This window comes from Oncorhynchus masou, chromosome 16, assembly GCF_036934945.1.
Source record: "Oncorhynchus masou masou isolate Uvic2021 chromosome 16, UVic_Omas_1.1, whole genome shotgun sequence".
NCBI lineage: Eukaryota > Metazoa > Chordata > Actinopteri > Salmoniformes > Salmonidae > Oncorhynchus > Oncorhynchus masou.
Genome location: NC_088227.1, coordinates 3,100,841 through 3,127,120, shown reverse-complemented (window position 1 = coordinate 3,127,120; position 26,280 = coordinate 3,100,841). Strand labels below are relative to the sequence as shown.

Below are 26,280 nucleotides of genomic sequence, written 5' to 3'. Positions count from 1 at the left end.
AGGAGTTGCAGTGGTTTTTAGGGTTTGCCAACTACTACCGGAGGTTTATCCGGGGTTTTGGGCAGGTAGCGGCTCCCATTACCTCCTTGCTGAAGGGGGGACCGGCGCGACTGCAGTGGTCAGCAGAGCTGAGGCGGACAGGGTTTTTGGTCACCTGAAGGCTCTGTTTACTACGGCTCCTGTGCTGGCGCATCCGGATCCCTCCTTAGCATTCATAGTTGAGGTGGACGCGTCCGAGGCTGGAATAGGAGCTGTGCTATTTCAGCGCTCGGGTACGCCACTAAAACTCCGCCCCTGTGCTATCTTTTCGAAGATGCTCAGCCCGGCGGAGGGAAACTATGACGTGGGAGATAGGGAGTTGTTGGCTGTTGTCGGAGCCCTGAAGGCGTGGAGGCATTGGCTTGAGGGGGGCTAGACACCCTTTCCTCATTTAGACTGACCACCGAAATCTGGAGTACATTCGGGCAGCAAGGAGACTTAAAACCTCTTAGAGATCCGGCTACTTTTTCAACATTCTGTTAAAAATCGCGCAACATTTCAACGTCCTGCTACTCATGCCAGGAATATAGTATATGCATATGATTAGTATGTGTGCATAGAAAACACTCTGAAGTTTCTAGAACTGGTTCAATGGTGTCTGTGACTATAACAGAACGAGTTCCGTGGTCAAAATCGCCAGGAAACCCGATCACAAAATCGACAGAGAAAAAATCAATCCGCCAGTCTATGTATTGTCTATTGGAAGGAAAAATACTTAAGGGTGGGATTACAGTTCCTACAGCTTCCACACAATGTCGCCAGTGTTGTGATTTCGATTAAACTAAATCCTTGGTCATCTGAGTAATAGCCACATCCGGTTCTCAGGTCCACAGCTGTGAAAAATGGAACCGGAAAAGCTGGCTATGTTTCCCAAACTTGTGCCTATTGAATACAGATCGCTACGTGATCAATTTGATCGTTTATTATCGTTTACTAATACCTAAAGTTGGATTACAGAAGTAGTTTGAAGTGTTTTGTCAAAGTTTATAGGCAACTTTTTTAATTTAAATAAATAACGTTGCATTTAAAAAAAGTGTTTTTCCTGGATCTGACGGTCTTCATAAATGGACATTTTGGGTATACAAGGACCGATTTAATCCAAAAAAAAAACCCAATTGTGATGTTTATGGGACATATAGGAGAGCCAACAAAGAAGCTCGTCAAAGGTAATGAATGTTTTATATTTTATTTCTGCGTTTTGTGTAGCGCCGGCTACGCTAATTCCTTTGTTTACGTCCCCTTCTGGCATTTCGGGGTGTTGCATGCTATCAGATAATATCTTCTCATGCTTTCACCGAAAAGCATTTTACAAATCTGACTCGTCGGCTAGATTCACAACGAGTGTAGCTTGAATTGAGTACCAGGAATGTGAGTTTTAATGAACGTTTGAGTTTTAACGAGTGCTATTAGCATTTGGCGTAGCGCATTTGCATTTATTGTTGGCAAGGTGGGACGCGAGCGTGTCGGGTGGGCCAGAGAGGTTAACCCTCACCCGGCAAGGTGGGCCATGTTTTTTACCTGCTTTGTTTTTCACCCTGTCCTACAAACCAGGTTCCCAGAACGTTAAGGCGGACGCACTGTCCCGACTGTATGATACAGAGGAGCGGTCCATAATTCCAGCTCCTTACCTGGGGACACCGGTGGTATGGGAGGTGGATGCTGACATCGGGTGGGTGTCACGTGCAGAGCCTACCCCCCCCCCCCCCAGTGTCCAGTTGGGCGTTTGTACGTTCCGTTTGATGTTCGCGATCGTTTGATCTGTTGGGCCCATACTTCACCCTCCTCACCCTTGTCATTCACCCTGGTCATTCTGGCATCGGTCGGACAGTGCGTTGTCTTGCTGGAAAGTACTGGTGGCCCACGTTAGCTAAGGACGTGAGGGTTTATGTCTCCTCCTGTTCGGTATGCGCACAGTGCAAGGCACCTAGTCATCTGCCCAGAGGGAAATTACAACCCCTTCCCGTTCCTCAACAACCGTGGTCACACCTATCGGTGGATTTCGTGATGGATCTTCCCCCGTCGCAGGGTAACAACACAATCCTGGTCATTGTGGAACGGTTTTCTAAGTCCTGCCATCTTCTTCCTTTGCCCGGTCTCCCTACGGCTCTACAGACTGTGGAGGCCCTGTTCACCCATGTATTCTGGCACTACGGGGTGCCTGAGGATATAGTTTCTGATCGGGGTCCCCAATTTACGTCAAGAGTCTGGAGTGCGTTTATGGAATGTCTGGGGGTCTCGGTCAGTCTTACCTCAGGTTTCCCTCCCGAGAATAACGGGAAGGTGGAAAGAGTCAACCATGATGTGGGTAGGTTTCTGCGGTCCTGTTGCCAGGACCAGCCGGGAGAGTGGCCGGTGTTCATCCCCTGTGCGGAGATGGCCCAAAACTCCCTCCGCCACTCGCCCACCGTCCACCGTCCACCAACCAATCTCCTTTTCACTGTGTGCTGGGTTACCAGCCGGTCCTGGCACCATGGCATCAGAGCCAGATCGAGGCTCCTGCGGTGGATGAATGGTTTCGGCACTCGGAAGAGACATGGAATGCTGCCCATGTGCGACTACAAAGGGCCATCAGGCGGCAAAAGGCGAGTGCCGACAGCCACCGCAGTGAGGCCCCGGTGTATGTACCGGGGTATCTGGTCTGGCTCTCGACCCGAAACCTACCCCTTCACCTGCCCTGCCAGAAACTGGGTCCGTGGATTGTGGGGCCATTTAAAGTCCTAAGGAGACTGAACGAGGTTTGTTATAGGTTACAACTCCCCCTGATTACCATATTAAACCCTAGTTCCATGTGTCTCTCCTCAGGCCGGTGGTGGCTGGTCCTCTCCAGCACTCTGAGGTGTGGGAGGTTCCTCCACCACCACTCAAAGAGTCGGGCGAGGGGCCTTCAGTACCTCGTGGAGTGGGAGGGGTACGGCCCGGAGGAGCGATGCTGTGTACCGGCGGAGGACATCCTAGACCCATCTTTAATAAAGGAGTTTCACCGTCTCCGTCCGGATCGCCCTGCGTCCCGTCCTCCGGGTTGTCCCGATGTGTCGGCGCGCTGCTGGAGCCGCACGTCAAGGGGGGGGTACTGTCACGACTTCGGCTAAGGTCGGCTCCTCTCCTTGTTCGGGTGGCGTTCGGTGGTTGACGTCACCGGCTTTCTAGTCATCACCAATCCATTTTTCCTTTTGTTTTGTCTTGATTACGCACACCCTTATTATGTTCCTTATTTAACCTCTCGTCTACCTTTCTGTTTTGTCCGTGATTGTTTTGTGTTACCGTGTGTGTTGGAGGGTTTTGTCATTAAGGCTAAGATCTATGTGTTATTTCTTACGTTGTTACCCCAGAAAATATTAGGTTATATTACATAGTCGGGAGGAACTATTGGAGATAAGAGCAACGTCAACTCACCAACATTACGACCAGGAATACGACTTTCACGAAGCTGATCCTCTGTTTGGCTCACCACCCAGGGCAATGGATCGGATCCCAGCCGGCGACCCAAAACAACGGCGCCGCAGAAGGGGCAGACGGCGCAGTCTTCTGGTCAGGCTCCGTATACAGGTGCACCTCTCCCAAGTATACTACTCGTCAATGTCCAGTCTCTTGACAACAAGGTAGACGAAATCCGAGCAAGGGCTGCCTTCCAGAGAGACATCAGAGATTGTAACATTCTCTGTTAAAACAGGAACATGGCTCGCTCGGGATACGTCAGAGTCGGTACAGCCACATGGCTTCTTCACGCATCGCGCCGACAGAAACAAACATCTCTCTGGTAAGAAGAATTGCGGGGGTGTATGCCTTATGATTAATGAGACGTGGTGTGATCATAACATACAGGAACTCAAGTCCTTTTGTTCACCTGACCTAGAATTCCTTACAATCAAATGCTGACCGCATTATCTACCAAGAGAATTCTCTTCGATCATAATCAGAGTCGTGTATATCCCCCCCAAGCAGACAAATTGATGGCCCTGAAAGAACTTCGTTTGACACTATGTAAACTGAAAACCACATATCCTGAGGCTGCATTTATTGTAGCAGGGGATTTTAACAAGGCTAATCTGAAAACAAGGCTCCCTAAATTTTATCAGCATATCGAATGTGCGACCCGGGCTGGCAAAACCCTGGATCATTGTTATTCTAACTTCCACGACGCATGCAAAGCCCTCCAATGCCCTCCTTTTGAAAACCTGACCACGACTCCATTTTGTTGCTCCCAGCCTATAGATGGAAACTAAAACACGAAGCACCCGTGCTCAGGTCTGTTCAACGCTGGTCCAACCAATCGGATTCCATGCTTCAAGATTGCTTCGATCACGTGGACTGGGATATGTTCCTCATAGTGTCAGACAATAACATTAATGAATACGCTGATTCGGTGACCGAGTTTATTAGCAAGTGCATCGGTTATTTTGTACCCACAGCGTCTATTAAAACATTTCCCAACCAGAAACTGTGGATTGATGGCAGCATTCGCGCAAAACTGAAAGCACAAAACACTGCTTTTAATCAGGGCAAGATGACCGGAAACATGACCAAATACAAACAGTGTAGCTATTCCCTCCGCAAAGCAATCAAACAAGCTAAGCGTCAGTATAGAGACAAAGTAGAGTCACAATTCAACGGCTCAGACACGAGAGGTATGTGGCAGGGTCTACAGTCAATCACGGACTTATAAAAGCAAAACCAGCCGTGTCGCAGACCACGATGTCTTGCTCCTAGACAAACTAAACAGCGTTGCTCACTTTGAGGACAATACAGTGCCACTGACACCGCTACCAAAACCTGCCGGCTCTCCTTCACTGCAGCCAACGTGAGTGAAATGTTTAAACGTGTTAACCCTCGCAAGGCTGCTGGCCCGGACGGCATCCCCAGCCGCGTCCTCAGAGCATGCGCAGACCAGCTGGCTGGTGTGTTTATGGACATATTTAATCAAACCTTATCTGTTGGCTGTTCGCACATGCTTCAAGAGAGCCACCATTGTTCCTGTTCCCAAGAAAGTGAAAGTAACTGAGCTAAACGACTACCGCCCCGTAGCACTCACTTCCGTCATCATGAAGTGCTTTGAGAGACTAGTCAAGGACCATATCACCTCCACCCTACCTGACACCCTAGACCCACTCCAATTTTCTTACCGCCCCAATAGGTCCACAGACGACCTAATCGCAATCACACTGCACACTTCCCTAACCCATCTGGACAAGAGGAATACAGCTCAGCATTTAACATCATGGTACCCTCCAAACTCATCATTAAGCCCGCTCTGTGCAACTGGGTCCTGGACTTCCTGAAGGGCTGCCCGCAGGTGGTGAGGGTAGGTATCATCTCCACCCCACTGATTCTCAACACTGTACTCCCTGTTCACCCATGACTGCGTGGCGATGCACGCCTCCAACTCAATCATCAAGTGTGCAGACGACACTACAGTGGTAGGCTTGATTACCAACAACGACGAGACGGACTACAGGAAGGAGGTGAGGGCCCTCGGAGTGTGGTGTCACGAAAATAACCTCACACTCAACGTCAACAAAACAAAGGAGATGATCGTGGACTTCAGGAAACAGAGGGAGCAGCCCCCTATCCACATCGACGGGACAGTAGTTGTGAAGGTGGAAAGTTTTAAGATCCTCGGCAGCGCCTCTTCAACCTCAAGAGGTTGGAGAAATTCAGCTTGTCACCAAAACCACTAAACTTTTACAGATGCACAATCGAGAGCATCCTGTCGGGATGTATCACCACCTAGTACGGCAACTGCTCCACCCACAACTGTAAGATTCTCCAGAGGATAGTGAGGTCTGCACAACGCATCACCGGGGGCAGACTACCTGCCCTCCAGGACACCTACACCACCCGACGTCACAGGAAGGCCAAAAAGATACGGACAACAACCACCCGGGCCACTGCCAGAAGGCGAGGTCAGTACAAGTGCATCAAAGTGGGGACCGAGAGACTGAAAAACAGCTTCTATCTCAAGGCCATCAGACTGTTAAACAGACATCACTAACATTGAGTGGCTGCCGCCAACATACTGACTCATCTCTAGCCACTTTAATAATGAAAAACTGGATGTAATAAATATATCACTAGCCACTTTAAACAATGCCACTATATATAATGTTTACATGCCCTACATTACTCTTCTCATATGTATATACTGTACTCTATACCGTCTACTGCATCTTGCCTATGCCGTTCGGCCATCGCTCATATATTCTCATATATTTTTATGTACATATTCTTATTCATTCCTTTACGTGTGTGTATAAGGTAGTTGTTGTGAAATTGTTACGTCAGATTAATTGTTAGATATTATTGCATGTTCGGAACTAGAAGCACAAGCATTTCGCTACACTCGCATTAACATCTGCTAACCATGTGTATGTGACAAATAACATTTGATTTGAGCCCACTAATTCGCCTGACGTTATTGACCCATTAATTGTTGTAGTCTTCATGCAGCTAATGGACAACTTTCAACTTACAACCGTGATGTGCTCATTAGGCACCAAATGGAAGAACAGACTACCTGAATTTGTCCAATACGGAATGTTTGCTTTTATTTATATACAGTACCAGTCAAAAGTTACTAATTCCAGAGTTTTTCTTAATTTTTACTGTTTTTTACATTGTAGAATAATAGGGAAGACAAACTATGAAATAACATGGAATCTAATAGTAACCAAAAAACGTAGCCAACCTTTGCCATGACAGTGTGCACTCTTGGCATTTTCTCAACCAGTGTCATGCATAGGTGTAATAGGTGGCAGGGAAGTCAGGCGCAGGAGAGTCAAATGGAGTGTAAAATGGAGTCTTTTAATAAAGTCCACGGAGTATGCTCCATAACACTAAATGTACATAACAAACAAACATGGGTACAAGGACCCGACGCGCACCTATACAACAAACACACTACACTGACAATAAAACAATCTCTGACAAAGACATGAGAGGAAACAGAGGGTTATATACACAACAGGTAATGAATGGGATTGAAAACAGGTGTGTGGGAAGACAAGACAAAACCAATGGAAAATGAAAAAAGGATCAATGATGGCTAGAAGACCGGTGACGTCGAACGCCGAGTACCGCCCGAACAAGGAGAGGCAACGACTTCGGCAGAAGTCGTGACAACCAGCTTCACTTGGGATACTTTTCCAACAGTCATGAAGGAGTTCTCACACATGCTGAGCACTTGTTGGCTGCTTTTCCTTCACGCTGCGGTCCAACTCATCCCAAACAATCTTAATTGGGTTGAGGTCGGGTGGTCGCGGAGGCCAGGTCATCTAATGCAGCTCTCCTTCTTGGTCAAATAGCCCTTACTTAGCCTGGAGGTGTGTTGGGTCATTGTCCTGTTGAAAACAAATAACAGTCCCACTAAGAGCAAACCAGATGGGATGGTGTATTGCTGCAGAATGCTGTGGTAGCCATGCTGGTTAAGTGTGCCTTGAATTCTAATTAAAACAGTCACCTACAAAGCACCATCACACCTTAATACTTCACAGTGGGAACCACACAGAGACCTACTCTGCGTCTCACAAAGACACCATGATTGGAATCAAAAATCTCAAATTTGAACTCATTACACCAAAGGACAGCTTTCCACCCATCTAATGTCAATTGCTTGTGTTTCTTGGCCAATGCAAGTCTTCTTATTGCTGTACTTCAGTGGTGGTTTCTTTGCAGCAATTTGACAATGAAGTCCTGACTCATGCAGTCTCCTCTGAACAGTTGATGTTGAGATGTCCGTTACTTGAACTCTGATGCGTTTATTTGGGCTGCAATTCCTGAGGCCTGTCACTCTGGTTCTTCCTTTCCTGTGGCGGTCCTCATGAGAGCTAGGTTCTTCATCAGCGCTTGGTTTTTGTGACCGCACTTGAAGAAACTTTCAAAATTCTTAATATTCAGTATTGACTGACTTTCATCTCTTAAAGTAATGCTGGACTGACGTTTTCTCTTTGCTTATTGGGAGCTGTTGACATAATATGCATAATATTAATATTTACCAAATAGCGCTATCTTCTGTATACCACCCCTACCTGATTGGCTCAAATGCATTCAGAATAAAGACATTACACAATGAATACCTGTTAATTAAAAAGCATTCCAGCATTCCACTCATGAAGCTGGTTGAGAGAATGCCAAGAGTGTCCAAAGCTGTCATCAAGGAAAAGAGTGGCTACTTTTGAAGAATCTCAAATATAAAATACATTTGGATTTGTAGTAAGCAAAAGTGTTAGTTTTGATGTCTTCACTTTTATATTGTAATAACTTTTGTAGAAAAAAGTAAAAATCCAGAAACCCTGACATGAGTAGGTGTCATCTGTCGTGGTAATTTCCTGTATTACTAAGTGAAAGGAGAGTTTACAAACCACACATAAGTCAGAGATATACTTTAAACATCATATTTTAATAATATGAGCTTCACCATAGCCCGTTGACTCTCAGATCAATTCAGTGTCTATACATGAATTCTGAGAGTGCTTACAAAAGAATACTTCATCTTTTATAGCCAAGATACACCCCTCTCAACTCACAATGACGAACCACAGATCTTAGGAACTTTACAAAGGGCCTTTTACTTGAAAGAGGAGTATCCCATAGCCAGATAGCATTAGCTATAAATTATCGTTCAGTTTGCTCTCTAAGGTTCTACTTCTCGTTCTTGGTACTTCCTATTACCAAAACAATACATCATCCAATGGCATATGTCAATTCTAGATCTCCCATCTCAAATACAATCCCTCCTGGACAAGCTCACAGAGAGGAGTGAGCCTCTAGGTCATATACAAGATCAAGATAAGGGCAACATCAGAGGGGACATACACTGGTTCCAGACACTGCCATACTCCTCCCCCCAATGGGAAAAGTAGGGAGTGACTGGTGTACAGACATTGTGGAGCCCTTCACATGGTTTAACAGATACCCTCACATATTAAGACAATCCTGACCTCTCCCCTCTCTGGGCCCCAAGTGACCTTTTCCACATTAGCATATTTATGAAAGTAGATAAAACATCTTATTTATCAATGTTACCTAACTAATTCTGATTCTGCTACGGCACATCCTTTGACTGTTACTGTGTATTTAATTTTGGTAGTGTGCCCTAACTAATTTGTCTCTAATAGGTTCGTGTTTTTTTTCTGTTTATACTCCATGTTCCTGAATGACATTTGCGACCTCAACTGAGAACCACATTCCCTAAATGTTCACCAGATGGCGCCGCGATTGGTTTGCTCGTTTTCTTGTAAAGAGGGATCTGAAATATTAGCATTATCTAATAGTCACTATTTTAAATTCCACAAAGTAATTTCCTTTTTTGAAAATGTGAAAGGTATTGCTTTAGCAGAGAATGTGGGGTTGTTTGGGGTTGTTCTCATTTTTGTTATATGAGAAACAGAAAGAGACTCAATTAAGATTACAGATCATGGTCTCATTCAAAGGGAGAAATGCCGCATGTCCCCATTGGGGGAATGATCTGGTCTATGTTCCTGAGCTGTTATGCAAAACTCTAACCTAGCCACTCTTATCTTAGCAGCAGCTGGCTATACAAGTGTTTAGCTAGCTAATGTTATATCCCGACAACATTGAAGCTCAACATATTTTTGTTCTAAGCCTTATTCAAAATTGAAATTGTATCTGTCTTAAATTCAATGTAGGCGATCTGTTTTGATGTTCCAAAATGAGTTAGCCAGGTTCACGTCTTTTCCGAGTAGCCCAAACTATAGCTAGCCAGCTACCAAACTAAAGCTAACTCGTACCTTAAACATTGACCCTCACCATAATACTTTTGTTAAATTCTGTGCTGTGGCGCGGTGGTCTAAGGCACTGCATCGCAGTGCTACCTGTGCCAATAGAGATCCTGGTTCGAATAAGTCTGTCGCAGCTGGCAATTACCGGGAGACCCATGGGGTGGGGCACTATTGGCCCAGCGTGGTCAGGGCAGGGTTTGATTGGCAGGGATGTTCCTGTCCCGTCGCGCAGTTGACTCTTGCGGCTGGATGGGCGCAATGCACTTTGATACGGTCACCAGGTGTACAGTGTTTCTTTCGACACATTGGTGCAGCTGGCTTCTGGGTTAAGCGGGCATTGTGTCAAGAAGTGTGGCTTGGCTGAGTTGTATTTTGGAGGACACATAGCTCTTCATACAGGAGTTGCAGCGATGGGACAAGACCGTAACTACAAATTGGGTACCTTATTTTATAAATTACTTCAGTGCCATTGACTGTTTTGCGGCAACTATTTAATTTAAGCTGCCAGTTTAGGACTTGTGGCGTCTTTCTCAAATTAAACTATTGTACTTGTCCTCTTTCTCAGTTGTGCGCCGGGGCCTCCCACTCTCTCTATTATTTTCATAAAGAAAGATTGAGGGGACAACAATTTGACTATGGTCGCTTATTAAGATGCTATGGTATTTTGAACTAAGCACATTAGTTTGGAAACTATTAGGAAGTAGTCGATTTTCGAATAAGACTTAAGACCTTTGATCTTCATCAGATGGCACTCATAGGACTTCAGGTTACACAATACATGTATGTTTTGTTCGGTAAAGTTCATATTTATATCCAAAAATCTCCGTTGACATTGGCGCTTTATGGATCTAATGTTGTGCCTCAAACATCCGGCGAATTTTCAGAGCGCCACATCAATTTACAGAAATACTCATAATAAACTTTGATAAAAAATACAAGTGTTATGCACAGAATTATAGATATACTTCTCCTTAATGCAACCGCTGTGTCAGATTTCAAAAAAGCTTTACGGAAAAAGCAAACCATGCAATAATCTGAGTACGGCGCTTAGACACGAAAACAAGCCATACAGATACACGCCATGTTGTGGAGTCAGTAAAAGTCAGAAATAACGTTATAAAAATTCACTTACCTTTGATCTTCATCAGAATGCACTCCCAGGAATCCCAGTTCCACAATAAATGTTTGTTTTGTTCGATAAAGTCCATCATTTATGTCCAAATCGCCTTTTGTCCAGGCGAATGTTCAGACAAAGTGATCAGCTTAGCGTGATCTGCTCATGCCACTCTGCCAGACCTCTGGTTGAATCAGCTCTCATTCACCCCCACTTCACAGTAGAAGCTTCAAACAAGGTTCTAAAGACTGTTGACATCTAGTCGAAGCCTTAGGAAGTGACATATGACCCCATAGACACTGTATATTTGATAGGCAATGAGTTGAAAAACTACAAACCTCAGATTTCACACTTCCTGGTTGGATTTTTTCTCAGGTTTTCGCCTGCCATATGAGTTCTGTTATATTCAAACATCATTCAAACAGTTTCGGAAACTTCAGAGTGTTTTCTATCCAATACTACTAATAATATGCATATTATCTTCTGGGCCTGAGTAGCAGGAAGTTTACTCTGGGCAAACTTTTCATCCGAACGTGAAAATACTGCCCCTATCTCAAACAGGTTTTAACATCTGACTGATTCCTGAGATCGTTTCCTGACATGTATATCGAAGATGATTTCTAATAAAACATCTTAATTATGTGCAAATTAAAATAAAACTTCTGGCTGCAGAAAACAACCAAACACCGTAACAGACACCAGAGAAATCTACCCCTCGCCACTGCTTCCCCAAATTAAGCACTGTTCTCCATCTCTCGTAAATGAGGACCACCAGGCATGATGGCTAGAATAGACAAATTAATACGTTACTGCTTATGAATCAATATAAAATCAACTGTTTGCTCAGTCAACATCCCAGTAATTTGTTGCGAGTGATTTCAGCTTTGCAGAGGGTTTTCTGTAGTTTTGATAAGGTTGCAGCCTCTTCGGGCTTGGTGAAAACTCTTGTCATGCCGTTGTGATGAATATGCAGCTTTGCTGGGAAACGCAGTGTCACAGGCGTAGTAAGAAGTGGACCAAAGTGCAGCAGTGGTGAGCGTATATTCCTTTTATTTATAGAAAATGTAGCCAACAAAACAAGGAAATGACCGTGAGGCTTAACTTTGGCTATAATGCCTCGAACAAAGTCAACTTCCCACAAATAGCAAAGGGGAAAAGGCTGCCTTAGTATGATTCCCAATCAGAGACAACGATAGACAGCTGTCCCTGATTGAGAACCGTAACCGGCCAAAACATAGAACTAAAGAACATAGAATACCCACCCAAATCACACCCTGATCAAACCAAAATAGAGACACGAAGGCTGTATTTCACCTCCGCCTCTCTCATGGTCTGCATGACATCTTGGATTGCGTGCCGTTGTGCCTTCAACTCCATGGTGTAGTCGGAGAAAATGAGAACCATTTGACCTTTGTTTTCCATAGCTCGCTGATGAGCTCCTTTTCCTGAAATTGATTTACCCTTGCTATTATGGTGCACGGCTTGGCACCTAGTGAGGGCTTCACCTGCAGAGAGTGGTGTGCACGGTCAATGAAGTGCTTTGGGATGTTGACATTGCCCAGCAGCTTGGGAATGAGCTTGGACACGAACTCTGTGGGTTAACTTGTTCTTCGTCCTCCCAAATCCAAACAAGTTTACTGTTCAGCCTGCATCTCCTGCCTTCAAAGTCGAGAACCTTTTTTTTTAAAGCTGCTAGCAGGTGGTTTCCAGGCCTCCGATCCGGGTGTCATTGTCAGACTGCCTCATCGGCTGTGTCAGGACCCTGTTCAGGACCCTGTCTTTCAAAGATAAATTAAATGTTTTACTAATTAACTTCACAGCTCTTCATTGTAACTGGTTTAAACACTGTTTCCCATGCTTGTTCAATGAACCATAAACAATTAACGACCGTTCCACAGGTGCATGTTCATTAAGACACTAACAGCTTACAGACAGTAGGCAATTAAGGTCAGTTATGAACACTTAGGACACTAAAGAGGCCTTTCTACTGAAACACACCAAAAGAAAGATGCCCAGGGTCCCTCCTCATCTGTGTAATGTGGCCAGGGCAATAAATTGCAATGTCCGTACTGTGAGACGCCTAAGACAGTGCTACAGGGAGAGAGGACGGACAGCTGATCATCCTCGCATTGGCAGACAACATGTAACAACACCTGCACAGGATCGGTACATACGAACGTCACACCTGTGGGACAGGAACAGGATGGCAACAACAACTTCCCGAGTTACACCAGGAACGCACAATCCCTCCATCAGTGCTCAGACTGTCCACAATAGGCTGAGTGAGGCTGGACTGAGGGCTTGCAGGCCTGTTGTAAGGCGGGTCCTCAACAGACAACACCGGCAACCATGTCGCCTATGAGGGTTGTTGCCGGTGATGTCTGGTGAGCACCTGCCTTACAACAGGCCTACAAGCCCTCAGTCCAGCCTCTCTCAGCCAACTGAGGACAGTCTGATCACTGATGGAGGGATTGTGTATTCCTGGTGTAACTCGGGAAGTTGTGGCAACTCAAATCGGAAAGCAAATGGCTCCTGATGGAAAAAAGACATCCCTCTGTAGGCTACCAAAATATTGTAAACTTCTCAATGGGCCTATTTTATTTTTTATTTAAACTATATTTAAAACAGGGAGTCACAGATTAAAAATATTTTACAAGAGCCATGTATGCATTACAATAACAGAATAATAAAACATATATGTGTTTTTTAAAACAATATACTGTAATTCAGCACACAAGAACAAAGTAAACACATTTAATAAAAGCAATCACATTCAACTACAGAGGTCCTCAATCAATTTCAACAGCCCGAGTGACACCAGCACATGTAACTGCTGTGAACTCTGTTCTACACATTCGGGGCATAAAAACAAAACGCAAATTTTTCCAAATCTGTGGAGACCGAAGGGATCTCTATTGTTATCCATTCCTGAGAACGGGTTTGGTAACTTATGATTCTTAACTTAATTAAGGAACATTTAACACATTACATTTAAGTCATGTGGCAGACGCTCTTATCCAGAGCGACTTACAAATTGGTGAATTCACCTTATGACATCCAGTGGAACAGCCACTTTACAATAGTGCATCTAAATCATTTAAGGGGGGGGTGAGAAGGATTACTTTATCCTATCCTAGGTATTCCTTAAAGAGGTGGGGTTTCAGGTGTCTCCGGAAGGTGGTGATTGACTCCGCTGTCCTGGCGTCGTGAGGGAGTTTGTTCCACCATTGGGGGGCCAGAGCAGCGAACAGTTTTGACTGGGCTGAGCGGGAACTGTACTTCCTCAGTGGTAGGGAGGCGAGCAGGCCAGAGGTGGATGAACGCAGTGCCCTTGTTTGGGTGTAGGGCCTGATCAGAGCCTGGAGGTACTGTGGTGCCGTTCCCCTCACAGCTCCGTAGGCAAGCACCATGGTCTTGTAGCGGATGCGAGCTTCAACTGGAAGCCAGTGGAGAGAGCGGAGGAGTGGGGTGACGTGAGAGAACTTGGGAAGGTTGAACACCAGACGGGCTGCGGCGTTCTGGATGAGTTGTAGGGGTTTAATGGCACAGGCAGGGAGCCCAGCCAACAGCGAGTTGCAGTAATCCAGACGGGAGATGACAAGTGCCTGGATTAGGACCTGCGCCGCTTCCTGTGTGAGGCAGGGTCGTACTCTGCGGATGTTGTAGAGCATGAACCTACAGGAACGGACCACCGCCTTGATGTTAGTTGAGAACGACAGGGTGTTGTCCAGGATCACGCCAAGGTTCTTAGCGCTCTGGGAGGAGGACACAATGGAGTTGTCAACCGTGATGGCGAGATCATGGAACGGGCAGTCCTTCCCCGGGAGGAAGAGCAGCTCCGTCTTGCCGAGGTTCAGCTTGAGGTGGTGATCCGTCATCCACACTGATATGTCTGCCAGACATGCAGAGATGCAATTCGCCACCTGGTCATCAGAAGGGGGAAAGGAGAAGATTAATTGTGTGTCGTCTGCATAGCAATGATAGGAGAGACCATGTGAGGTTATGACAGAGCCAAGCGTGGGCCGCGCCGGAGATGCCCAACTCGGAGAGGGTGGAGAGGAGGATCTGATGGTTCACAGTATCGAAGGCAGCCGATAGGTCTAGAAGGATGAGAGCAGAGGAGAGAGAGTTAGCTTTAGCAGTGCGGAGCGCCTCCGTGATACAGAGAAGAGCAGTCTCAGTTGAAAGACTAGTCTTGAAACCTGACTGATTTGGATCAAGAAGGTCATTCTGAGAGAGATAGCGGGAGAGCTGGCCAAGGACGGCACGTTCAAGAGTTTTGGAGAGAAAAGAAAGAAGGGATACTGGTCTGTAGTTGTTGACATCGGAGGGATCGAGTGTAGGTTTTTTCAGAAGGGTGCAACTCTCGCTCTCTTGAAGACGGAAGGGAAGTAGCCAGCGGTCAGGGATGAGTTGATGAGCGAGGTGAGGTAAGGGAGAAGGTCTCCGGAAATGGTCTGGAGAAGAGAGGAGGGGATAGGGTCAAGCGGGCAGGTTGTTGGGCGGCTGGCCGTCACAAGAAGCGAGATTTCATCTGGAGAGAGAGGGGAGAAAGAGGTCAGAGCACAGGGTAAGGCAGTGTGAGCAGAACCAGCGGTGTCGTTTGACTTAGCAAATGAGGATCGGATGTCGTCGACCTTCTTTTCAAAATGGTTGACGAAGTCATCTGCAGAGAGGGAGGAGGGGGGAGGGGGAGGAGGATTCAGGAGGGAGGAGAAGGTGGCAAAGAGCTTCCTAGGGTTAGAGGCAGATGCTTGGAATTTAGAGTGGTAGAAAGTGGCTTTAGCAGCAGAGACAGAGGAGGATGTAGAGAGGAGGGAGTGAAAGGATGCCAGGTCCGCAGGGAGGCGAGTTTTCTTCCATTTCCGCTCGGCTGCCCGGAGCCCTGTTCTGTGAGCTCGCAATGAGTCGTCGAGCCACGGAGCGGGAGGGGAGGACCGAGCCGGCCTGGAGGATAGGGGACATAGAGAGTCAAAGGATGCAGAAAGGGAAGAGAGGAGGGTTGAGGAGGCAGAATCAGGAGATAGGTTGGAGAAGGTTTGAGCAGAGGGAAGAGATGATAGGATGGAAGAGGAGAGAGTAGCGGGGAGAGAGAGCGAAGGTTGGGACGGCGCGATACCATCCAAGTAGGGGCAGTGTGGGAAGTGTTGGATGAGAGCGAGAGGGAAAAGGATACAAGGTAGTGGTCGGAGACTTGGAGGGGAGTTGCAATGAGGTTAGTGGAAGAACAGCATCTAGTAAAGATGAGGTCGAGCGTATTGCCTGCCTTGTGAGTAGGGGGAAGGTGAGAGGGTGAGGTCAAAAGAGGAGAGGAGTGGAAAGAAGGAGGCAGAGAGGAATGAGTCAAAGGTAGACGTGGGGAGGTTAAAGTCGCCCAGAACTGTGAGAGGTGAGCCGTCCTCAGGAAAGGAGCTTATCAAGGCATCAAGCTCATTGATGAACTCTCCGAGGGAACCTGGAGGGCGATAAATGATAAGGATGTTAAGCTTGAAAGGGCTGGTAACTGTGACAGCATGGAATTCAAAGGAGGCGATAGACAGATGGGTAAGGGGAGAAAGAGAGAATGACCACTTGGGAGAGATGAGGATCCCGGTGCCACCACCCCGCTGACCAGAAGCTCTCGGGGTGTGCGAGAACACGTGGGCGGACGAAGAGAGAGCAGTAGGAGTAGCAGTGTTATCTGTGGTGATCCATGTTTCCGTCAGTGCCAAGAAGTCGAAGGACTGGAGGGAGACATAAGCTGAGATGAACTCTGCCTTGTTGGCCGCAGATCGGCAGTTCCAGAGGCTACCGGAGACCTGGAACTCCACGTGGGTCGTGCGCGCTGGGACCACCAGATTAGGGTGGCCGCGGCCACGCGGTGTGGAGCGTTTGTATGGTCTGTGCAGAGAGGAGAGAACAGGGATAGATAGGCACATAGTTGACAGGCTACAGAAGAGGCTACGCTAATGCAAAGGAGATTGGAATGACAAGTGGACTACACGTCTCGAATGTTCAGAAAGTTAAGCTTACGTAGCAAGAATCTTATTGAATAAAATGATTGAAATGATACAGTACTGCTGGAGTAGGCTAGCTGGCAGTGGCTGCGTTGTTGACTTTGTAGGCTAGCTGGCAGTGGCTGCGTTGTTGACACTACACTAATCAAGTCGTTCCGTTGCGTGAATAGTTTCTACAGTGCTGCTATTCGGGGGCTAGCTGGCTAGCTAGCAGTGTTGATTACGTTACGTTAAAAGAACGACAATAGCTGGCTAGCTAACCTAGAAAATCGCTCTAGACTACACAATTGTCTATGATACAAAGACGGCTATGTAGCTAGCTAGCTACGATCAAACAAATCAAACCGTTGTACTGTAATGAAGTGAAATGAAAATGTGATACTACCTGTGGAGCGAAGCGGAATATAGACCGGGTTGTTGAAGTTCTATTCGGTAGACGTTGGCTAGCTGTTGGCTAGCTAGCTAGCAGTATCTCCTACGTTAAGGACAACAAATAGCTGGCTAGCTAACCTCGGTAAATTAAGATAATCACTCTAAGTCTACACACTCTAAACTACACAATTATCTTGGATACGAAGACAGCAAAGACAACTATGTAGCTAGGTAAGACTACACTAATCAAGTCGTTCAGTTGAGTATAATAGTTTCTACAGTGCTGGTAGACGGTGGACGTTAGCTAGCTGCTGGGCAGATAGCAGTGTAGACTACGTTAGGACGACGAAATACGATAATTACGCAATTATCTTTGATACAAAGACGGCTATGTAGCTAGCTAAGGAGAGATTGCTAAGATTAGACAAATCAAACCGTTGTACCGTTGTACTATAATGAAATGTAATGAAAAGTTATACTACCTGCGGACCGAAGTGTAGATGCGACCGCTCGCTCCAACCCGGACATGCACAAGGAAGTTACATATAGTGGCAGTTTTTATAAGATTGCTTTGTAAATAAGAGAATGCAGCTCTATAACAGACGGTGGTCCATCCTACATTTTTATACAGACTACAATGATGAGTCCTAAAATTGTCACCTGTGATAAAACGTATTGCGGAATGGTAGACTGCGTCCAAGGGTTTGAAAAGAGCCTGTTTCATGCATGTAAACAATATCACCAAAATCCAATAGAGGGAGAAGCATTGTTTCAATCTTTCTCCTACTTTTAATACTAAGGCATGATTTATTTTGATATGTAAAAAAAAACTGTAATCAGATGGGGTGATTTTCGATCAGTACAAAAATCCTTTAAACAGTCAGCATCCTGCGTTCCCCATGCAAGATTAAAATCTCAGGCGATCAACACCTCTGGGGTAGTAAAAATGGTAATTAAATCAATGAGTTCGTTTAGTACACACTTCTTGGTGGAGGGTGGACGGTCACTTCATATAACTTTTATTTTTGAGTTTGGACCCAACCATTAACATTTAGGACTGAAGGTAGCCTTTAACAGAGACACAGAAATAATATTAGTTGTGTAAATAGCAACACCACCTATTGAGCAATCAATCGGCCATCACTGGTGAGTGAGCTGTGCATCATTGGATATGTCAGTAAAATTGGAAAGTTTTCTTTGTATTTTTTAAAGAATTTCCTCATTGTACAATGTCTCCACACGTTTAATCTACTGGTGGAGTCAAGTCGTTTTTATTATCAGATTGTTTGTCAGTTTCAAAGTATCCTATCATTTGTGCAGTCTAAAAAAGATTCAGCCATGTAAAATGATGTATAATTGCATGAAATACATTTTATTTTTATCCTGGACCCTAGTCTACAAAGAAATTCAATGTGCAACTTCTTCACGCACCTCTACTCAACTGCTCTATGCAAAAGCGATATTGCATGCAGTGCGTAATAAAAAAATACAAATAAAATATATACGTATATATATATTTATTTTTTTGGTATCATGGGGGGCGACCTGGAAGGCTCTATCGCACTCACTTTTTGATCGCACTTCCCGATTTTACAAATTTGAGGACTGATTTACTCCACAATTCTAACCTAATTGACGGAGTGAAAAGGAAGATTGTACATAATAAAAACTTGCAACACGGCAGTAAAGTAATACTGCAAGAAATGTGCCAAAGAAATATCCTTTGTTCTGAATACAAAGTTTTCTGTTTGATGCAAATACAAAACATGTACCACTCTCTCCAGATTTTAAAGCATGGTGGTGGCTGCATAATGTTAAATCATAGCAGAAGACCTGCCTCGGTCTGCTTTCCACCAGACATTGGGAGATGAATACACCTTTTCAGCAGGACAACCTGAAACACAAGGCCACATCTACACTGGAGTTGCTTATCAAGTAGATGGCGACTGTTCCTGCGTAGCTGAGTTCCAGTTTGACTTTTACATCTACTTGAAAATCTATGGCAATACATAAATGGTTGTCTAGCAGTGGTGATTTTAGCATGTAAATCTTGGTGGGGCAAACAGATTTTTTAGATGCATGCCAGCAAAGCCACTACACCACACGAAACAATACATTAATTGCACTACAACTGTTAGGGCCTATAAAAAGCTGTCCCGACAGCAGAGCTTTCTTTTTAGCACCATGAAGTGAATTCATAGCCAGGTGTAGCGGCGGTGTCAGCGGAAACTTTTCTGGCAGCAAAACTGTACATTCAGCCTAAATTTTTACTGCCTTTTTAAAAAACATGGCTGACCTTGATAAAACAAATGTTTCTACTGACAATTTGAGATTTACAAACTATGGCAAAGGGAATGAGGAGTGGATAAGAGGCAATCCGTAATTTTGATTAAGACATTAATGAGTGAGCTAGGACAGCCTTAGACAACTATTTGTTCAGCACTTGAAGTGTACAGCAACCGAATTCAGAACTGTACTCTCCCTGTACACCAAGTTAGAACCATAGGATAAATAAAGGGGACATAAGCAGAGAATGAAATCTCTCCCAATATTTGATTACATTTCTCTAAAACAGGCTACATGCTCTGACCGTAAGGCGCTGCAGAGGGTAGTGCATACGGCCCAGTACCTCACTGGGTCCAAGCTTCCTGCCATCCAGGACCTATATACTAGGCGGTGTCAGAGGAAGTCCCTAAAAAATTGTCAGACTCCAGCCACCCAAGTCATAGACTGTTCTCTCTGCTACCGCACAGAAAGCAGTACCGGAGCGCCAAGTCTAGTTTCAAAAGGTTTCTTAACTGCTTTTACCCCCAAGCCATAAGACTAGCTAATCAAATGGCCACCTGGACTATTTACATTGACACCCACCCCCTTTGATTTTTACACTGCTGTTGCTCACTGTTTATCTATGTATAGTCACTTTACCCCTACCTACATGTACAAATGTTCAAATTACCTCGACTAACCTGTACCGCCGCACATTGACTCGGTGCCGATACCCCCTGTATATAGCCTCTTTATTGTTTTGTTTTTTTACTTAACTTCTTTGGGACATGGGACAGTATTTTCACGTCCAGATGAAAAGCGTGTCCAAAGTAAATGGCCTGCTACTCTGACCCAGAAGCTAAGATATGCATACTATTAGTAGATCTGGATAGAAAACACTGAAGTTTCTAAAACTGTTTGAATCATGTCTGTGAGTATAACAGAACTTATTTGGCAGGTGAAAACCCGAGGACAAACCGTTCAGATTTGATTTATTTATTTCGAGGTCACTCTCTTTTCAATGACATTTCATTGGGAATCCAGATTTCTAATCAACTTTCCTGCCGTTCCTATCGCTTCCACTGGATGTCAACAGTCTTTAGAAATTGGTTGAGGTTTTTCCTTTGAGAAATGAAGAAGTAAAACTGTTCAGAATGAGGATTGAGTCTAGTGTACTCTTTGTTAGAGGCACGTCAAAGGTAAAGCATTAATTATTTTTATTTCTGCATTTTGTGTCGTGCCTGCAGGGTTGAAATATGCTTTCCTCTCTTTGTTTACTGGGGTGCTATCATCAGATAATAGCATCGTTGGTTTCGCCATAAAGCATTTTTGAAATCTGACACGTTGTCTGGATTCACAACAAGTGTAGCTTTAATTTGGTATATTCAATGTGTGATTTCATCCAAGTTACATTTTTATAGTCATTTATTTGAATTTGGCGCTCTGCATTTTCACTGGATTTTGGCCAGGTGGAACACTACCATCCCACATATCCCAGAGAGGTTTTAACCAATAATACGGTTCAAGAAATAGAGTTAAGGGCTTCGAAGTAAGCATTTCATGGAAAGGTTTACTTTTGTATTCAGCGCATGTAACAAATAAAAAATGTATTTTATTTTTATGTGCACCACCAAGTCAGAAAAGTAGACTAAGTTATGAAGGGGAAAGGAACCAACTTATTAGGATGAGGCACATGGGCTACTAAAAGCTTACTACACAACATACACTTAGTATTACTTTCTTAGCTACAGTATACATATCTCCCTGGCGTATTATTACATAGTTTATGCAGCAGCATACAATACATTTTTGGACCTCTATGTTCCCGACTTGGAATTCCGAGTTGGATGACCATTCAAAACTTATTTTCCAGTTGTTTTGAACAGCATGGCCAATGTATTCAACCTTTTCTGGCCCATGGTGTGTTGCGAGTGAATGTTTTATCATTTTAAGCTTATCAAAGACCATTAAACCTAGATTTGGACCACATCCTTTCTACTGAAATAAACAAACCACTAATTGTTGAATTTACACCTTGTGTAAGGTTCCTGACAGACAATCACCAATAGTTTTTACTTATTTCTCTTCAATTGAGAAGGATTTGCCAGTAGACTGACTTGATTCATGATGTCTGCTAGCTAAGATTTTGAAAGTATGATGTTCATATGATCAGTCCAATCAAAGCTATCTGTGGCCAATGACCTTGAGCCTTCTTAGATGGGCACTTCTAATGTTAGTCTATGGCAGCTAATCTAAGTCAGTTCCAATACGATATTTACAACGTGCAGAGATACTCGAGTGATTGTCGATACTGTAGGGGTAAGGGGACTAGGCAACAGGATAAAAGATAAACAGAGTAGCAGTGTGTAGCGTCATAAATGTGAGTCAGCAAACTATGGAGTGAGTGTAGGGCCCTGTGAATGTGCAAAGATTGACCTTTTATTACAAAGATACAAGGGTAACTCAGTCCGTGTAGGTATTTATCAGTCATATTGCTTGGGGACAGAAGCTGTGAAGAGCCTGTTGGTGTCGGATTTGACGCACTGGTACCTCTAGCCATGCAGCAGCAGAGAAAATAGTCTATGGATTGGAGTCTAATGACTTTTCCGGGCCTTTTTACACCGCCTGGATGGCAAGGCGCTTGGTGCCAGGGATGTACTGGGCTGTCCGCATAACCCTCTGTAGCGCCTCACGATCGAGGGCGGTGCTATTGCTATAACAAAGCATTGATTCAGCCAGTCAATATGCTCTCAATGGTACAGCTGTACAATCTTTTGAGGATTGGAGGGCCCATGCCAAACTACAACCTCCCTCAGGGGGAAGACGCACAAGCTCGCCTCCTTGACGACATTTGTCTTTAGTGATTTGGACACTGAGTAACTTGAAGCTGTCTAACTACTCCACTACCGCCCCGCCGATGTGAATGGGGGCGAGCTTGCCCCTCTCCCCACGACCCCTGTTCCTGTAGTCCCCAACCTTGGTCTTGCAGACCTTGAGAGAGAGAGGTTGTTCCTCTGGGCACCATACTGCCAGGTCACTGCCAGGTCACTGACCACCTCCCTGTAGGTATTCAGGCCTGCCACCTCTGTGTCGTCAGCCAACTTGATAATTTGTGATGGCGTCATGGGTGAATAGGCAGTGACGAAGCGCACATGCCCCTGTGTTAAGGGTCAGCATGGCTGAGGTGACGTTGACTACCCTCACCACCTGGGGTCTGCCCGTCAGGAAGTCCAGGACCCAGAGTCCTAAGCTTGATGACGAGCATGGACGGGACAATGGTGTTGAACGCTGAGCTGTAGTCAATGAACAGTATTCTCTCACAGGTATTGCTCTTATCTAAGTGGGTGAGGGCAGCGTGGAGAGCAATTGAGATTGCATTGTATATGGATCTGTTAATGCCAATTGGAGTACGTCTAGGGTGGCTGGGATGGTGGAGTTAATGTGTGGAGTAACCAGCCTCTCAAAGCACTTCATGATTACAGATGTGAGGATTAGACCGGGAACGCACCCTGGAATACAATCGGGGCCAGTAGCCTTGCCGGCGTTGACCTGATTTTAAAGACCCTTCTCTCATTGGCCTTGGCGAGCGAGATCACCCAATCCTCTGGGTTGGTGACGGCTCTCACACCCGGCTCAATGTTGTCAAAGCATGCATTAAATGAATTGAGTACGTCTGGTAGAGTCATTGTCAGGCAGATCACGGTTGGGTTTTCCTTTGTAATCCGTAATGAACCGAGTTAAATTTTCTTGGGCTCCTGAGTGGCGCAGTGGTCTAAGGCACTGCATCTCCATGCTTGAGGCGTCACTACAGACTTCCTGGTTTGATTCGACTTTATCACAATCGGCTGTGATTGGGAGTCCGATAGGGCGGCGCACAATTGGCACAGCGTTGTCCAGGTTTTGCCGGTGTAGGCTGTCATTGTAAAAAATGTGTTCTTAACTGACTTGTCTAGTTAAAGGTAAATATTAACTGATCACATGTAATCTGTTACTCCCCAACCCTGAATATGACCCAGGTCTACATGAGTCATTTGATGTATAGTATACTACAGCACTTTACATGGATTAACCCTGATCCCTTGGACATTTTCTTTGGATGATAAAGGAAAGGAGACTGTAGTTGGGGATTTGGAACATTAAAGGGAACAGCATTATGCACTTATAAGGAGAGCTCATCCTCCACTGGACAACTTTGCCAACAACTAATCATCATGTTGGGCATTGCAAATGAATGGCAACTACTTCAGTGTTTCCTTTACATTGTATTAACAAGACATATAAGCCTTTTCAAAATGTTCTACATTCTAACTTTCAGGGACTACATCCAAATGCCACACTATTCCCTACATAGCACTACACATGGAATAGTGTGGCATTTGGAATGCAAACACAAAGCTTTAAGTTTTACCAGACAACCTAGGGTCCATACTTGTGAACATTAGAATAAGTTTAACCTGGACCTACATTGTAGTTGATCTCATCCGATAACCTGCCACATGTTAGCCCTATGCTAACCTCACCAGGTGACAATGATTATTTCCTGTCAGAACAAATTCTGCATCAGCTTATCAAAGATCTAAAACTTTATATCCACCAACAAATGGCATTTCTTAAAATAGGCCCTTGGCCACCAGAGGGATATTTGACCTCAAGATTCCAGGTTGACTTTTGTTCCTCTTGGTCTGTCTCAAGTAGAGTGCCAAAATTGCATGATGATGATGATGATGATGATGATGCATCCTTGACTAGGCTACTAATGTTAGACACAATTCAAAAGGCACATTTTCTCATGTCAAAATCCTACACTTTTGCTCATCTGTCTTGCCTCACATGACAGTGCTCATTAACCATGGGTTCGAGCTCGCCTTATTATGTCAAGCAATTTTGGTAAGGGAAACACTGCTTGTCCTCTGTTCAATGAGACAGTCGATAATTATAAAACATTGAACATGTAAGGGTAGCCTGCTTTACGCGTTCACGTGTAAAATGTGTTTTTTCCCTATGGGTGATTGAAGCTAGTAAAATATTTTCTGGAATGACAGTCAACTTTTTTTTGTTTGGGATTATGACTGGATTGTTCTGTTTCAGGGCTCCAAGCAATGATGACATCATACTCATCAGCTGACAGCAGCCACACCTGGGAATGTTGGGAGCAGAGGATGATTCTGGAAATTGGGAACCCGGAACTCTGAAATACAGGAAAGAACCCTGATGGAAATACTGTTCAATAATATTTGGGATCATGCAGGTTTTAATAGGCAGAATTTGGATACTTTCCACGGAAGCAAATGTGGAATATAAGTGCCAAATAAAGTTCTTTATATTGCCTTTTAAACATTAAACTAAAAGCCATGTATGATATCTGCTGGCTCAGAGCCAGTGGCTCTTAGCAAAGAGAAGGAAAATATTGAAAGCAATAAGTATCCACTCCTCCTCTGAGGAATGGACGAACCATCATGATATCAAAATGATAGTTAACTATGTTTTGTTGCTATACAGTGTTTTACTTTGTTTACAAACATTGGCGTAAAAAAAAACTAGCTTATATTTTGGGTACTAATGGTGTACGACTGTTGAACTAAGCTCACGAGGCATTTTCACATGGACATTCTTCAGAGGTTTACAGGACCAGAAAGTAATTTCAGGCAAGCACAGGGAGAGCATGTCTGCTATGTGATTCTGATGCCCTTCGTATGTATGCAACATCAATGTGAAACACGTGTAATTTATTTTTCGGTGGTTCATAGATTTGTATGTTCAAAATAAATCTGTAAATGCACTACTAAAAATAATTTGTCTTTGTCATTTGTCAATTATTTTGTCCATACAGGTATTTTGTCCATTTTGGAAATACCATTGTGTCTAAGGCCACCATTAATTTTCAGTAAATAGAAAAGGTAATGCAGTCACTTGCAAAAGGAAGAAGGTAAATTACATAATCCACTCATGCTATGTACTTAGTAATTGAATTTAGTAATTGAACTTTGGAATAAAGAGCTCATGACACCTGTAAGCTGCAAAGTCAATATTATTGAAAGATGAACTGCCTCTACACACAGGCATGCATGTCTTCCCTGTATCGTAAAGATAATCAAATGTGAGTCTGCCTTTCCCAGGTTTAAGACGGCAGGGAAAAGACAATTTGCAGAAACTGAACCTTGAGTGTGTGACAGAATATGAGACAATGATAAAGTGGCATGTATTATTCTGTTACATGCATTATTTAGTCATTTACTTTGACAACATAGCTGTGTAATAAATCCGTTGTGGCTAAGTATTTCATGAATGTGTTGTAACGGGTCCCAACCTCATTCAGGGATAATGAAAAGGCATACAGTATTTAGTCATCTTAATAGAAGCATCATTACAATAACAGTGTAGTGTCATGGCTGTAATCAGAAGTGCTTGTGAATGGTAGCGATTAGTCACGGGACCCCCCCCCAAAAAAAAATCTCCAAGAAATTTTCCTGCAATTCTTTTATGATATATTGTTGTGACATGAAATATCAGTTAGCAAACAATAAAATTGTATCTATTTTAAATGCTTGATCTAATATAGCATACGCCGTTGTATTCCCATTTTGGTACATTTCCCTTGAGTAAGGTAGCTCCAAAATGCAGCTGTTTCAGCCTCTCCTTTCTGTGGTGGAGAGGCAGACAGAGAAATTAGTGTAGGCATTCATTAATCTTCTCTGGTTTTGCGTGTATGGCTCAGGGTGCTGTCACTCATAGGGAGACTAGGTCGCCAGCAAAAGCCCAT

The 26,280-nt window shown here is 44.4% G+C and overlaps 1 protein-coding gene across 3 annotated transcripts in view; it reads left to right on the top strand.

The window, feature by feature from the left end:
• Window positions 1-25,806, top strand: part of mcoln2 (mucolipin TRP cation channel 2) — a 73,184-nt gene extending 47,378 nt beyond the window's left edge. For all 3 annotated transcript variants that reach the window (XM_064990563.1, XM_064990564.1, XM_064990562.1), the window contains one exon: window positions 24,609-25,806. In XM_064990563.1, the coding sequence (XP_064846635.1) occupies window positions 24,609-24,645 (37 nt within the window). In that variant the 3' untranslated portion in view covers window positions 24,646-25,806. The remainder of the gene's footprint in view (window positions 1-24,608) is intronic.
• Window positions 25,807-26,280: the final 474 nt, after the last annotated feature.